At 37.2% G+C, this 14,956-nt stretch overlaps 2 protein-coding genes across 7 annotated transcripts; both read right to left on the bottom strand.

The window, feature by feature from the left end:
* Window positions 1-339: 339 nt before the first annotated feature.
* On the bottom strand, window positions 340-8,575 carry LOC103988832 (polynucleotide 3'-phosphatase ZDP). 5 transcript variants are annotated; one of them, XR_010496988.1, is made up of 13 exons: window positions 8,173-8,572; window positions 8,012-8,077; window positions 7,222-7,284; window positions 7,083-7,145; window positions 5,924-6,007; window positions 5,676-5,732; window positions 5,367-5,443; window positions 3,353-3,434; window positions 3,053-3,169; window positions 2,660-2,787; window positions 2,260-2,329; window positions 760-977; window positions 340-656 (listed from the first exon to the last, which is right to left on the bottom strand). XR_010496988.1 is itself a non-coding variant. In XM_009407479.3 (12 exons), exons 1-12 carry the CDS (start codon window positions 8,473-8,475, stop codon window positions 609-611), a joined length of 1,158 nt encoding a protein of 385 aa, XP_009405754.1. In that variant the 5' UTR covers window positions 8,476-8,570; the 3' UTR covers window positions 340-608. The 5 variants fall into 5 exon arrangements, 2 of the variants coding, with proteins under 2 accessions (XP_009405754.1, XP_009405755.1); XR_010496990.1 differs by lacking the exon at window positions 760-977 and adding an exon at window positions 2,449-2,512 and having other exon boundaries at window positions 8,173-8,571; XR_010496989.1 differs by lacking the exon at window positions 5,924-6,007 and having other exon boundaries at window positions 8,173-8,575.
* An 841-nt stretch (window positions 8,576-9,416) lies between these two features.
* On the bottom strand, window positions 9,417-12,558 carry LOC135639750 (probable WRKY transcription factor 75). Of its 2 annotated transcripts, XM_065153634.1 has the most exons (3): window positions 12,334-12,556; window positions 12,014-12,264; window positions 9,417-9,771 (listed from the first exon to the last, which is right to left on the bottom strand). In XM_065153634.1, exons 1-3 carry the CDS (start codon window positions 12,517-12,519, stop codon window positions 9,594-9,596), a joined length of 615 nt encoding a protein of 204 aa, XP_065009706.1. In that variant the 5' UTR covers window positions 12,520-12,556; the 3' UTR covers window positions 9,417-9,593. The 2 variants fall into 2 exon arrangements, with proteins under 2 accessions (XP_065009706.1, XP_065009705.1); XM_065153633.1 differs by having other exon boundaries at window positions 12,014-12,558.
* Between the last annotated feature and the right edge of the window lie 2,398 nt (window positions 12,559-14,956).

Below are 14,956 nucleotides of genomic sequence, written 5' to 3'. Positions count from 1 at the left end.
TGCATGAAATTGTACTAAGGTTCTACTTCGACACCCTTTAAGCATCACTCTTGCTTAGCGTTGGCGTTTCATATCTTCTTGCATAAATTATAGGTGTAAACTTGAAGGACCATATGTCTGCCTAGCCTGGAGAATGGTTGAGAAGAGTTCGATTACCAAAACGGAAATCTTTGGGGTCAGCCGCTTTTGCCTTCCCCAGCCACCGTCAACCATATAAGCGGGCAGCAGCAGCACAAGCGGCCATCCCCGGCCACCGTCAACCATTCGCATGCAGCAACCGAATTTGTACACTGCAACAGCTAAAGCTGTGTTTTCAATTCATTTGGAGGGGAAGGGCGGTCAAAGAAAAAATAAATAAATAAATAAAAAAGACACGATTGTGAATACATTGCATGCGGAACAGAACGTTGACGCTGACTGAGATCAATCTTTTGAGAGAATCCGCTGCTTGTTCTGCAGCCACCAGATAAATTGGCTCCAATGAGCCAACCGAGAAGATTAACCATACTACCACACAGTAAGTACATCGCCCATGGTGTCCACACTAGTCTACCAAGAAAAAGTATATATGCCCACAAAAAGTTGAGGCGGCAGATGGAAAGGTCATCTTATGCTCCAAAGAACTCTTCCGGAACGTAAAATTTCAATCCCACCACCTACAGTGCCACAAGCAAAACCCACAATCAGTAAATCATACAACTTATTATGCCAAAAGCAAGAGTAAAAATATGTTTTATGCCATCTTCAATCAGACTATACCTGTTCAGGAACACGAAATATACACAAAAGGTCAAAAATACTACTCCAAGTCACACAACTGTGTAATCATTCAGCCAGTGCTTCCACTCACATTTTGTTCTTTCCTTTCCAGTTGAGGTGTTACATTTGAGTTTTAAATAGTTGGAGCCAAGTCCAACTCAAAGCTTCCTATAAACCTTCATTTGTCCAACAAAAAAAAAAAAATCTTGCAATTGGTCCTGTTTTGGAAAAGGAAGATGAGAAAAAGTGACACATGTTAGAAAGCACCTATCCATCCTAACATAATGCACCGCAAAAAAAAAAAAAAAAAAAAAAAAAAAAAAAAAAAAAAAAAAAAAAAAATATATATATATATATATATATATATATATATATATATATATATATATATATATATATATCTTGGAATTGGTCTTGTTTTCGTAAAGGAAGATGAAAAAAAGTGACACAAGTTAGACAGCTCATTTCTTCCCCCTCCCCCACCCCACGCGCCCCCCAAAAAAAGTAATAATAATAATAATAATAATCCCAACAAATATAGCATCTACTTCCAGAATAAAGGATATACAATTGGTCACTATAACTTGAATTGGTGTTGCTTTCTTCTTAGGTTCTTGTAGTTTCTAACAGAGAGTAAACATGAAATTTTAGTGGCTTTGCTTCCAAGACTAAATAGAAAAAGATAATAAATATCATATCTGATAATGTACAACATTTAGGGATATGAGATCAAGGAACAAGACAGTATATGCACACATTTGACGCAAGTTGCTGGAAACAATGGATTCTTTTAGTTTAAAAAAAAAGAGGAGAGAACTTAGCACCTCAATTGCATCATCATTGACCATAATCAACATAACTTGTTTATAAGCCATGTTACCCGGGTTGAGCAAGGTTACATGTCTAGAAAGATCAATTGTGGGTTTGGAATTTTGACATCAATATTAAAATGACAGTTTGAGTTTACAGCTATATCTGACACATCTCTAGCGAACCAAGTTCCAGTGGCATCAAGTGCCACCCTATTGTAAAGATCAATAAGCATTTATTATTTGAAGATGTCAACTAGTTTAGTTGATATGAGGCTTTCGACGTTGGATGGTAAGGTCATAGGATCATATCTCATATTCACCCCATACTCTCTACACTAAAAAAGAGTGTTTAATTTGTAGCAAGGAACTTCCGACATCAAATTGCAAATTTAACAATTAGTAAAAACTTCACCATGAAACATAGTGACAATGTCAGAGATAATGTACAAAAAGCCATAAATATTATATAAGCTCTATATATGAATATTTTAGTTGTTTAATTATGCCAATAAAGAATTATTTACCATTAGGAATCTACCATCATCAAAGAAAAAAAAAACTATGTTATGAAAAAGCTGTCTAAAACATTGAATTTGTTCTAATTAAAAAACAAAAAACAGTAATTTTGTTCCAGATTAATTATGGAAGCAAAACTTTTAGACCGAGGAATGAGAAACAATCAAATTACCTTGGCAAATTTTATATCTGCATCACTGTGATCATTAGTTCTTCCTGCTGCATCACCAACATAAAAGGATCTACAGCATAAGCCAATAACATTAATTACAAAGAGTAAGCAAGGTACTGTGACCAAATAGCTGAAAGAAGTGTTTGAAGCTTTAAAGCAAATTTTCTGTGATTATTATTAACAGCTGACCTTCCTATGTGGAAATGTGCAGGATGAAGAGGGTGAAAAGTGAGATTAGAAATGATGATTTTACCTACAAGGTTATAGCATACATTGCAATAGCATGATTTTAAAGAGTATAACCTAGTTTTGAATATAATGTATTAAATGTAATCCTAAGTAAAAATTTCACATTACTGAAATGAAGAATTCAAGGTCATAACAAGTTCAGACAAATAACTGATCCATGTCGACTGCAATGCTAGAATTGAAGTGTTCCTCCATTAGTTTCCACATTCCTGGTTGTGGTTTCCGAAAAGGATCATCAGTCCCATCCTTGTTCTTCCCCAGCCCACAAGCGATAAATACCTGAAAGAATATATGAAAAGTATATCAAAAACAACATTATAAGTTTTGGAAATGCCGGAGGCGTAACTGGCAAACATTCCCTATTTTACAGCTAATTCACAGACAATGACTTTGACACAGATAATCTTTATGTGCAGCAGTGCAGGACTAAATAAAAGGATGTGATAAATAATAGAGAAACACAGAGCTTTCAACATCTAGAAGCAACAAGATTGATCAAACAACACTACACAAAAAAGTGAACAATCAAATCAAGGTCAAGCACCTGAATTGGTACTTTAACACACTTGATGAAGTTTTCAAGCCGTCCTATTTTGGAATCCACTGCTTGTTGTCGCTTGTTCTTCCAACGCTCAATATTGGATTCATTGGTAAAAATAACCTATTGATGAAGCATGGAGTTAACTGGATAACCATGTTTTCATCACTAATATGAAATATAACATATAGATGCTATAATCCATAACAATCAAAGAAAAAACACATCTTTCGTTACTGAATGTATCAAAAACAACCCCTCGACAGTAGATACATATGGACAATATGAGGAAAAACATAGACAGACCAGCTTGTAGCCACCCTTATATAGTTCTTGCAATTTCTCTGGAATTGATGGATACATAAGAGACCAAGCATCAGGACCAATTCTGCACCAGAAGTGATTATTAAGTTAGACATCTGTTCTGTTGGTTGAAAAATAAAGCATTGGTGGGGCCAGTGCGATCTGTGCAGAAGAGATGCATGCAGAATTGTAGACACATACACAATCATGAATACCGTGATAGACAAGAAGAAAATAAAAGAAAAGCAGTGACATGTACAAGGTCTCAAATGACCAAAAGTTATGCCAGCATTGAGATCTTTTCAAACCCAAAACTAAGCAAGCATGGCTCCTTAGATCATAAACATTTTAGTTCATATCCTAGACTACATATGTAAATATGTCAGCAGATGAGTTACATGTAACATCATCATAACAACTAGCCCTAGACTTCAAGAACCATAAAAAAGTACGTAGCCCAACTGGACACTTCAATGACTTTTTGGATAAGAGAAAAGAAGGGTTTGCAATATGAATTTTCTTATAAGCATATTTCAGGCAACACAAGTTTTGATTAAGCATCTTCCTTTTGTAAAGTTTCTTTCCCGTTCCTTGTTTCCCAATTCCCTATTTACTTCATAATTGAGATTTCACGAGTAACATATATAGATATTCAGAAGTATTTCACGAACCATAAAAAGGTAGGTAACCAAATTAGACACTTCAATGACTTTTTGGATAAGAGAAAATAAGGCTATGAAATATGAATTTTCCAATGATTTAAAAAGGCGCTTGGGTGAGGTGAGGCAAGGCTAGAGCGCCTCACACAAAAGTCAGGCAACACACTTCAGTGAAGCATCGCCTGGGCGCTCGCCTGAACCTAGGTGCCAGGCACCTCGGGGGAGCACCTAGTTGAAGCAAAGCAACCGAATCAAATGATCAACTTTGGTTCAGTTGAATAGTAGCTTACTTGGTTTGATTGAACCAACTAACCAAAACAGTAAAACCCCAACCCCACCTCCCCCCCATGTGACCCGAACCCATAAACCCTACTTCGCCACCTTGACTCACCTTTGCTCCCACCGTTGCCTTCGTGCACATGCAGCTGCCTCCACCGCTGATGCATAGGTTTGACGCTTCCTCTACCACCGACAGATGAGTTTGAAGGTCTAGCTTTTGTGTCTAGTTCCCTCCGCCGCCGCTGCCACTGTCTGAAGCTTTGCCCGTCGCTACTGCCACCGTTCGCAACTTCCTCCATCATCGCTAGCATCGTCTGAAAGTTCCTCCATCACCGCCACCCTCTTCTTCCCCACATTCCACTGTCGACGACTCTTTTCTCCCCCTCTAACTACTATTAATAGTGGATTAAATATTGTTAATGGTAGATTGTTAATCTTTAATTGATATTAAAATTATTATTAAGTGATAACTACTGTTACCATATAGTAGTCCCTATTTAGCACTTTTAATCATATTTATCAATTGTATTATATATTTTTATATTTTAATATTTTAGAATGTCTTGCTTCACACGGCCGGGTGTGAGCGCCTAACGCCTTGAGTATTTTGGGACCTTGGAATGCCTTGCTTCGATTGTATTATATATTTTAATACAATTGTATTATATATTTTTTATATTTTAATATTTTAGAATGCCTTGCTTCACTCGAGCGGATGCCCAAGTGAGCGCGCACCTCGAGCATTTAGGGACCTTGACGTCTTTTAGCGCCTAACGCTTTTTAAAACACTAAAATTTTCTAATATGTATATTTCAGGCAACACAATAAGTTTTGATTAAGCATCTTCCTTTTGTAAAATTTCTTTCTCGTTCCTTGTTTCCCAATTCCCTATTTCCTTCATAAATGAGACTTCGCAAGTAACATATGCAGATAGTCAAAAGTATTTCAGCGAAATAGTATATCATGTACAAAATTTATTAAACTATGACAATTTAATAAACACTTCAATGAACTAGGAGTTAGCTGTTGCAAAAATAAACTCTCTGATGAAAGAGAAGCTAACTATTTATATTTCATACCTTTTCACAGATGTATTCACAAGACAACCATCAAAATCAAATGCAGCAATTCTTTCTGAATCATGGAAGCCATCTTCCTAGCAGTACAAAATTTAACGTAACTCATACAGTATTTGGTCCAAACCTCAGGCCACATTGCATAAAAAAAAATTAACGATAGAGATGGATATCATGCATCGTATTTTAAAAACCAAAACCTTATGATGAATGTCAAATATAAATCACCGAATTTCAATGTGCATTGTGCATAAGAACCCTTTTTTTTTGTCAAGGCAACAGATTTGTAATTCATATCCAATATACACATACCTTCTCATTAAAAATTATTGTCCTAAAGGCTATCCATTTTGGTGGTAGTGTGGCATCCTGGAATAAAAAGAAAAACAGAAACTTACAGTTTGCTGACTGCAAGTGATACATATTATAAACAAAAAACACTTTATTTATAATGAATGCATGGATATGAAAAACAGATACAATCATCATTATCCATGCCTTCCAGTAAAAGAGAAAAAAATATCAGAGAGTGAGAAAAAAAAGTAAAAAAAAAAGAATACCTTGTACCTATCTTTGGTGTCAGAAATATGAAAATCCATCTGTAGGAAATTGTGTTTTGCATTTACAGATAGATGAGAACCAGCCTGAAAAGCAGTACTTTGTATCAAAATCAATATCACATGAGTACCATGTTCTCCATCGGTGAAGAATGAGAACAAAACGACATGAAATCGGGTATCTATGATGCAGGAAAAAGTGCATATCAAAAGTCCAATTCAGCATGCCTGGCCTAGTATATCTAGTGCAAAATCATCTGGCTTCAAAGCCCATCACATTCATCACCTACTAACAGGGAAAGAAGATGTTATGCCTGTTATCAGCTGCAGATTTCAAGCACCTGTTTAATTTTCGTTGTAATAATTTCATAAGGAATTAGAAGAGAACAATGGTCTTGCATTTTTAAAGGTTCTCAAACTAAGAACCCAGTTAATGACTTGATCAATAACTCTGCTTTTCTATGGTTCATTCTAAAAATCTCCAATGTTGATCTAAAAGTACTTTATTTGGAATTAACTACAACATTGCTACTTTGCTGTAGTTGTATTCTAATCCTATAACTATGTATGTGTCTTCATGTGGTCTTGTAATGCTTTAATATGCCTCGTTGTCTCAGGTATATGCTCATGTTTTCCCTCACATTCTTTCCTCCACATATGCCGCTTCTCCTTCTGATTGCACTTCTGTGTTACCAGAAAATATAGTTTCCAGTATAAGAATGTAGTTTAACTGGAATTAAAGGTACTTATGCATTTTATTGAATTGAAAATATGCCCTCTAGTATAATCTTCAAAAGGATTCTGGTAGCTTAATTTCATATACATGAAAACACTTATAAGATATAAAGATAACCATGATCAGGAACTTCGTTGGTTAACATTAGAATTACAAGAAATTACCATACAGACTTCAAGAATGTAAAGTTCCCCCTCTGAAAGAACGTTCAAAGAGACAAATAAACTTATAGGAAAACCAATTTGGTGAAAAATTTTACCAGTACACATTAAGAACAACATGAGAGTTAAACATACTAAAAACTGTCAAAGAAAATACAAGCCAAAATTGGGCTCTTTTTCCATGGAGCATAGTACCACTAGGCACAAACATATTTAGTCAAATGATCTATCACTACAATCTAGCTCAGTAGAAAAGCAGATCTACCTTTTGTCCCTCTGGTCTCTCTTCCACCAAATCTTCACTCCCAGCTTCATCCGCAATGCAGATCTTAAAAGGAGAGTCGAGGCCAAGTTAAAGTCAAAACAACAATAGTTATTTCAGATGAATAGGAGAATAACTTAACCTTTGGTTTCTTTGAACTCTTTGCCTCCATCTTCACATATGCACCACGACATCTTTTATGGACCTATGAGAGTAATGATAAATCAACCTAAATTAAATAATGAACAAGCTTTCTTCAATAAACCAAGCATCATACAATTAAATTGTTTCATTTGGTAGTATCTATCTCAATTATACAGTAATGCAGCCAAACTAATCTAGATACAGAACAAAACATAAGTAGAACACTAGAACAACCATAGAGAAAGGCAGCAATGTGAAGAGGTAATCAAAGAACGAAGTTTACATAATCAGAATTTTGTCAACATCCTTGAATCAGAACTGCCAGCCAAGATGAATACCAAAAATTGTGGTATTCATGAAAATTGGCAAATTCTACAAGTTTTTTGCACCATACAAGACTCGTGAGATCTATAAGGATTCTCAGACACACAGCAAAATGCCAAAGCATTCTCTAATTTATCAAACTTCAAAATGAAAGATAATTCAGCGTTATCAGATTAAGACAGTAGTAATCATGGAAAACTCCCAACCAGATGAGACACATGCAAGCACGCACGCCTCTAAACAGATAAGGGAAAAGAAAGAACATAGATTAGCGCTTATCAGGAATCAGCAACTAAGCATCTTCAAAACCCTTATTCTCTGTCCAGAGTCCGACATGAGTTGTTTTTTTCTTTAGCGCCAAGCGCCACTTTCTCCACTCTCAGTCCACTTTGTTGAGTGGTGATTTCGAGTACAATAAATATTTAAATCTTGAGCACGTCTTTAGCTTGAACAATGATCCTTACCTCTTCAGTTATTTGGTTTGATGATGCGGAAGGCTCCAGCTTCCTCAATGCGTCCTTTTCGTGGTCCTGAATCACCCACAAAACCCAAAATGTAAGGGGGGAGCCGAAGAAGATAACAGTGGAAAGTCGCGGTAGGCAATGCATCTTAGACGTGGCGGGACCTTCAAAGATGAAAAGCCGACGATCTCGTCGGCGGCGGCAAGGGCGAGGGACTCGGCCGGGAAGCAATCAACGTGGAACCAACGGACGAGATCGAACCCACGCGGGTCATTGGCCGAGGAGCCGAGCCGCAGCGCGCCGGCCGCGATCGCCTTACTGCAGCTCTTGCACGAGGACCGGCCGGACTTGGCGTACTCCGCGACCACCTTGGTCGGCGCCATGAGAGGTCGCGAGGCGGGGATCAGGAAGAGGACAGCGTTCCGACGAAAGGGGGGCAAGGAGGAGAGGGAGAAGCGCAAGGACATGAACAAGAGGGGTCGGTCGACCACTAGGGCTACACCACGGTCATCGATGCGGCCGACGGTTCTCGGGATATTTATTGGAGCAAGAAAGGCGTTTCTTTATGATCCCTGCCGAAAATGCCGAGTGAGTCACAAAGATTCCCTGTTGGAACATTAATTTTTCTTTTTATATAATTATTTTATTGATCCAACTAATTGTATCAATGTCTTGGTACTATGGTGGCGAGTGTTCTGGTCCGTCACGCGGGTAACTCGGGTTCGATCCCCGGCATCGGCGTTTCCTTGTATCCTTATTTTCTTTTTTCTTGTTGACTTTGACCACAATTGTGGGCCTTTATCTCCTTTGGTCAAACGAGGAGGTTTTTGGTCGTCTACGTTTGGCCATGGCGGTCATCCCGCCTTGATTCCACTCTCTTCGACTCCATCAGTTACCTCATCGTAGCCATCCGACTGTGCAGCCACATACTCCAAGGTCCGTTTCCAGCGTCGACGAGTTCACCATAAGAATGTCGTTAAGCTGTGCCACTGCGACTCGAACGAGTTCAGCTGCGGGATGTTGTCCGCCTCGGGAAGGCGGCTAACTCAGTGGTCGAACAGTATGCTCGGTGGGCATGTCGAAGGCAGGCCGACACATCACTGAGGTCGCAGGGGAGAAGACGTGAGTGTGCAGGTGGAGCTCGGCGGCTCCGCTGAGCACGTCGCTGCAGAAGAAGTCTAACACAGGAGTGGGAGTCGGGTTGATATGATCGATTTTGATCATTAATCTTATTTGATGAAATCGTTTCATCGTTATTGACTTGGGTTTAACAAAGAAATATTTCCCTCGAGTATCATTGTAATGCATCATATTCAGTAGATTCCTCGTTATCTCTATAAGCGGACATGAAGTATCATCCCATAGATATTGATTGAACTATATATATCGAGTTTCGATGGAATGAAAATGATAATTACATATATATATATGTATATGTAAACTGCAGAAATGGGAAATTATTTCATGTGTTCGTCGAATCAAACATTGAGTTGGGAGTTCGGGATGTATTTATACAGCACACAGCGTAAGCGAGCATGTGAGTATACATGCGTACATTTTATCGATCGATGTTTACAGTTGGGGTTCAGAACCTGGTGAGGAATTGGATCTGCTTGAGGAGAGGGGTGAGAGCCTCCATTAGCTTCTCGCAGGGATGGTTGTGGATGCCTTCGTACGTGGTGACGACGATGCTCGTGTCCTTGGAGAGACGTTGGACCTGCTTCTTCACGTTGCACGTGTGGTGGGTGCACCGGTAGTAGCTTCTTCATCCATGCAATCAATCATGTGGTTCATGTGAAAAAGAGAGAAGATAGAAATCCATGCATATGTACAGCAGCATGTTATGTTGAGATTTCTCATATAATTTACAAGGGTTAATAATAGAGTGTTAGAGCAGTGATACAAACCTCCATCCTTGGATTAAACTGTGAATAGGTAAATATAAATTGATAAACCTAATCATAAATTTTGTTTAAAAAAAAGAAGAAAAAAAACTTGCATTAGTGTTATTGTAAGGGATCCTACATACCATACCCCACTGTGACAAGAAATCATCGAAAATACAATCGGATAGATTCTTCTACGTAGGAAAGTAGTATGTGGAAATGATGAAAATCGAAAAGATTTTCCTCTCTTTTTCTCTATAATTTCTACTAACATCGAGTTAGTAGGTGTAGTCAGCTCCAAGAAAGGGGAACGACCTTCCAATCTATGGATGAGGGATTAATTATCCCCCTTTTAACTATTATTTATTTGGGTAAAAAAAAAAGACATGATATATTGAGAAGCCTACGATAGATTCCACAGGGACATACTTCACATCTGCACAAATATTTTTATTATGCCAACAACTACAAATGGAAGGAAATGAACATGAGGTTTTGGTAATAAATCCTCAAAAAGTAGAAATATTTGCTGAACATTATGTATTTTCTTTTCAGTTGTTCAAAATTTATTTGTTTGTCAATTCAAAAAGAGAAAAATAAAATAATAATAATTACTAATTTAAAATTCCTGTTCTTCATCACCTTTCTCTCTAAATTTTAAACTTTTCCACAAAGCCATAAGTGGTATATTTTGTAATATAACTCCACCTAATAAGTTATTGGGATTCCATTTTGTTTACATTCCAACAAGCTTTGAATGTATGTCTCACTAGCCCACTGTTAATTGGCAGCATATGCTTCCCTTAATTGACCACCATACTCCCAAAATATATTAAGATTGGAGATAGAAAATAAAGAGAGTTTGCGTTTGTGAATGTATTATAATATTGCATTAGCAACTAGAAAATTATTTGCAAATGTTAGATGATAACACAATGGGTTTGATCTGACTGAGATTAGTACAAGGATTAGGTACACACTAATGTTGGTTGTGCAGATTGAGATGTCATGCATGCAGCTTAGCTTAAAGATGAATAACAGCAACTCATATTCTTCTCTAATTTTGATGGATATATAGCATCATTCAGTTAAACCTAATGCGTGCTATTATTAATGTTCAACTCTGGCACTGTAGTTTGAGTAGTCATGCTATTATTAGTGCATATGTTGTTTAATGCACGATTCATTGTTTACATTGTTTATAGGTCCTAATAATCAAACCATAAGCGAGCAGTTTCTGAACAAAGATTAGGATAATTGACAAGCAAAGTTAAGAGAATATTCTAAGATTAAAAGAATGAATTAAAAGTTGGAAAGAGACAGGTGAAATATATTGAATTTGACCCACAACTTAATAAACTTTAAATTCATGTATGTTAATTTGATTAGTTCCATATTTATTGTGAAGTCGAGTGGAATCATATTTATTGTGAAGTCGTTCTGTAGGATATACTTCTTGTTAGAATTTCCAAGAATTTTTGGATTTATAATATAAATTAAATTATTTGGAAAACAAGGGTAATTCGGAAGGGAAAAAAGCTCGAGTGCTTACGATTTTTTAATTAGTCTATAAATACCCCATACATCTTTGCATCTTGTAAGGGGAGGATGTAAGATAACACCTTTGAGTGCTTCCGTTTTTTTTTTTTTTTTTTTTTTTCTTTCTTATAAATACAGCGAGCTAGAGAAATTCTTTAGGATCTTCATGAGAGATGATTTGTAATTTGATTGAGATATTAACTCAAGGAAACTTATAGTTTGATTTTACCTATTGTGAATCGAATGTTTTGATTTGGGTTCTATTATTGCTTTTAGAATCTTTAAACTAGATAATGAAACTCATTTCAATCTCTAAAGACCATCTGAACTGCAACACATTCATGCATGCAATGAAAGATCAATCAGCATCAGCATGCAATGGTTAATTAAGAGGCCCAACCCACTGATACTTCCATGTTGAATTAAGAACTCAAAACCTTGTGGTTTCAAGAGAACGGAAACCCTAATTTCTTCTTACTTTAAACTTGGATTTCTTTTGCTTGATGAGCTTTAAAGGTTGCAGTTCTTCTGCCACTCATCAAGAACGAAGGCTTGCATGGTGAACTGGATCAGCTCTCACCTGGGATATGCACTGTTCTTGACTGCCTTCTGTCCATACTTCCGCCAGCGATACCCATCATCGAGGATGTCATTCGGGCTCTTCGTCTGGAACGCAAACCTCGGCCGGCCAACCTTCTTCTCCCTCCCACCGGAGCCGCCCTTCCCCTTCTCCCTGTCACCACCAGCTCCGCTCCCGCTCCCCCTTCCCACCGTCAGCTCCGTCACGGCCATTGGCGCCGCCGCCGCCTGCTGCTGCAGCTGCTGCAACACCTGGAACAACGAACCCAAGTCAACGCCCCAAGTCAACTCCGGAGGTGGGAACGGCGCAGGTTGCCCCACGTAAGGAGGAGGACACAGAGTGGAGCCCGAGGCTGGCGGTGCGAGCTGGGCTTGTTCTTCATCCTCCAAGCTCTCCATCGAAGACTGCTGCATCAGAGCAACCCATGGATGATTTATAGAGGAGAGGATTGGTGGAGAGAGAGTTTGGGAGTTGGGAAGAGGTTGGGGACGCGTCAACCACAACATCGATCCCAGTGGACGACAGGAGATGCATCCACGGAGACGATGAAGGAGAGATGGAAGCAGCGGTGTCCCAACTGTCCTCATGTCAGCTCAACTGCCATGCCCACTTACCCATTACCTCCTCCTTTGGTTTACTTAAACTACAGCTAAGATCAGTCCCTGTCATCATCTCTTCTTCCTCCTGCTTCCTCTTCTAATGAATGAATGTACAGCTTGACCTTTAAGCTACCAAAATACCATTGATGTTAACGCCATACAACTAGTGATATGCATATGTATGTGATGTGTGTAGTGTGCATGGAATGACAGATGGGAGTACGTGTCGTTCACCTAAAGTTATCAACCCCACCACGCCATCACAAGGTGTGATGTGGGTCGTTGAACGAGTCAGCTTTGGACTTGGTGTTGATGATGAAGAACCGCTGGAAGCTAATGGTTGCAGACGAGGAAAGCGTCGGTGATGCCCATTTCAGTTCGATTAAACGCTCGCTCTCGAGTTAAAGTTATGACACGTAGAGGCTCACATGCAACGTGGATTTGCCATCTGATAAGTATATTACTATCCATTTTAATTTGAATCTGCGTATATTATTATCAATTTTAATTTAAATATTTTGATTAATAATTTAAATATATCTATTTTAATTTAAATATTTTGATTAATGATTTGAGTGAAACTAAGTTGATAAATTAATTAACTCATTAAACCTAGATCATGATATTTGATATTAGAACCATAATAATTTTAGTAAATAATATATGAGATTATAATAGTCTAGTAAAATATTTATAGTGATATAATCTGAAAGAATATTTCCTTAACATTTATAGTCGAATATTTTCCGATTTAATTCTTTGACAAATTTATGCACATATTGTCATTTTGGTCTGAGTCTTTGGGTTAATAAAGGCAATATTGATGTCTTCTCGGGTTATGTGTTTTACGTTCATCGACATCAGTCACGAGAGAAGAAGGATCGATCATTCCTACGCAACTTCGTCGTCTCCTCTGATTGTTAACACCGACTGTTCTTCTGCTCATGGAGGACAGAAGCTAATGTGCTGTCCACGTATAGACAAGCAACGACGGCGTGTTCTTATTGTCGGGTGCGATAACTGTTATAAATGGGGAAAAGTTATGATCAGCAGGAGGTAATTTGATAGATTAATACATTTGAAATATTTATGATTTGAAATGATGCATATGATGTATTGCATATGATGGGTATCATGAATGCTTTAAATGATAAATATTTGGTACCAACAATCATGAAGTGATAAATATTTAAAAATATTGATTTAATGTTCGATATCATGAATACTTTATTATCATACATGAAAATAGTGATAAATATTTTAAAAATAAATGTTTGCATCATGTTAGACTTTTTGTGCATGATGAGTTATAGTGATGATTGAAACAATGATTGAAATAATATGAATGATGATTTGGAATCATGCTGAGTTTATATGTTTTAAAAATATATAAGATGATTTAGTATTATGCATGTAATACTTTAACGTATGATAATGATGCATGCAATGATGAAATATTTATGATAAAATAATTATTTTGACATCAAGACTTGAATTTTCATCCATGTTATTTATCTTTGTCATAATTTAGAAATTAATGTAAAGGGTCTTTCCTTCTTTTTGACAATGACAAAGGAGAGTAAAACATACTAGAAAGTTAATTTGCTAGCTCGCACAATTCAAGAAAAAAGTAAAAATTACACTTCTCAAAAGAGAAGAAATTACTATCTTGAACATCACCAAAGAGTGCTGCTATCTTGCCTATCTCATGAAGCAAAAAGTTAACTTGCACATCTATCAAAACTTATATTTTAAGAAGCAAAAGTTACTTTCTTAAACATCTCAAAATTTCTAGCTTGCGTGTCTTAAAATGTTGAAATTTTTTTGCTAGCTTGTATATTGTAAACATGCTATCATACTACCATGTATATCTATGATGATAGCAAACTTACATGATGATAAAAATGGATATTATGTTTTTTATGTAATGAGTTAAACTTGTATATCACAAACACTTGATTATGGTATTTCTCATTTTTGTTGATAACAAAGGGGGAGAAGTATGTTGATTATATGTCATGATTTTATCATGACATGTTGTTTGAATTTTTGAATCATAAGAATTTCTATCAATATGGTATATCGATAGAGGGAGTTTGTTTAAACTTCGGGAGTTAAGGTTAACTCCGTCGTCGATTGGTTGTCATCATCAAAAAGGGGGAGATTATTGAATCTCGGATTTTGATGATGAAACCAATCAATATGTGTTTATGTTTTAATCTGCGTTATGAGTGACGCAGGATGCTTCGATCAGGATGAGACAATTAAAGCAGGAAAATCATGTTGGGCCGGAGGAACATGTTAGAAGATCGGACGTCGTGCTGGTGGATCGGTCGACGTATCG

The sequence above is a fragment of the Musa acuminata genome, chromosome BXJ3-6 (genome assembly GCF_036884655.1).
Source record: "Musa acuminata AAA Group cultivar baxijiao chromosome BXJ3-6, Cavendish_Baxijiao_AAA, whole genome shotgun sequence".
Classification (NCBI taxonomy): domain Eukaryota; kingdom Viridiplantae; phylum Streptophyta; class Magnoliopsida; order Zingiberales; family Musaceae; genus Musa; species Musa acuminata.
This window is presented reverse-complemented; position numbering and strand designations above follow the sequence as displayed.

Excerpts from the sequence above, each read along its gene's own strand:
- LOC103988832 (XM_009407479.3), bottom strand. The coding sequence starts at position 8,475 with ATGTCCTTGCGCTTCTCCCTCTCCTCCTTGCCCCCCTTTCGTCGGAAC. Across the intron at positions 3,435-5,366 it reads GTGAATACATCTGTGAAAAG|AATTGGTCCTGATGCTTGGT; the intron begins GTATGAAATATA and ends CTTCTGGTGCAG. Across the intron at positions 2,330-2,659 it reads ATTGCAGTCGACATGGATCA|ATCCTTTTATGTTGGTGATG; the intron begins GTTATTTGTCTG and ends CTTATGCTGTAG.
- LOC135639750 (XM_065153633.1), bottom strand. The coding sequence starts at position 12,519 with ATGTTGTGGTTGACGCGTCCCCAACCTCTTCCCAACTCCCAAACTCTC. Across the intron at positions 9,772-12,013 it reads AAGAACAGTGCATATCCCAG|AAGCTACTACCGGTGCACCC; the intron begins GTGAGAGCTGAT and ends GCATGGATGAAG.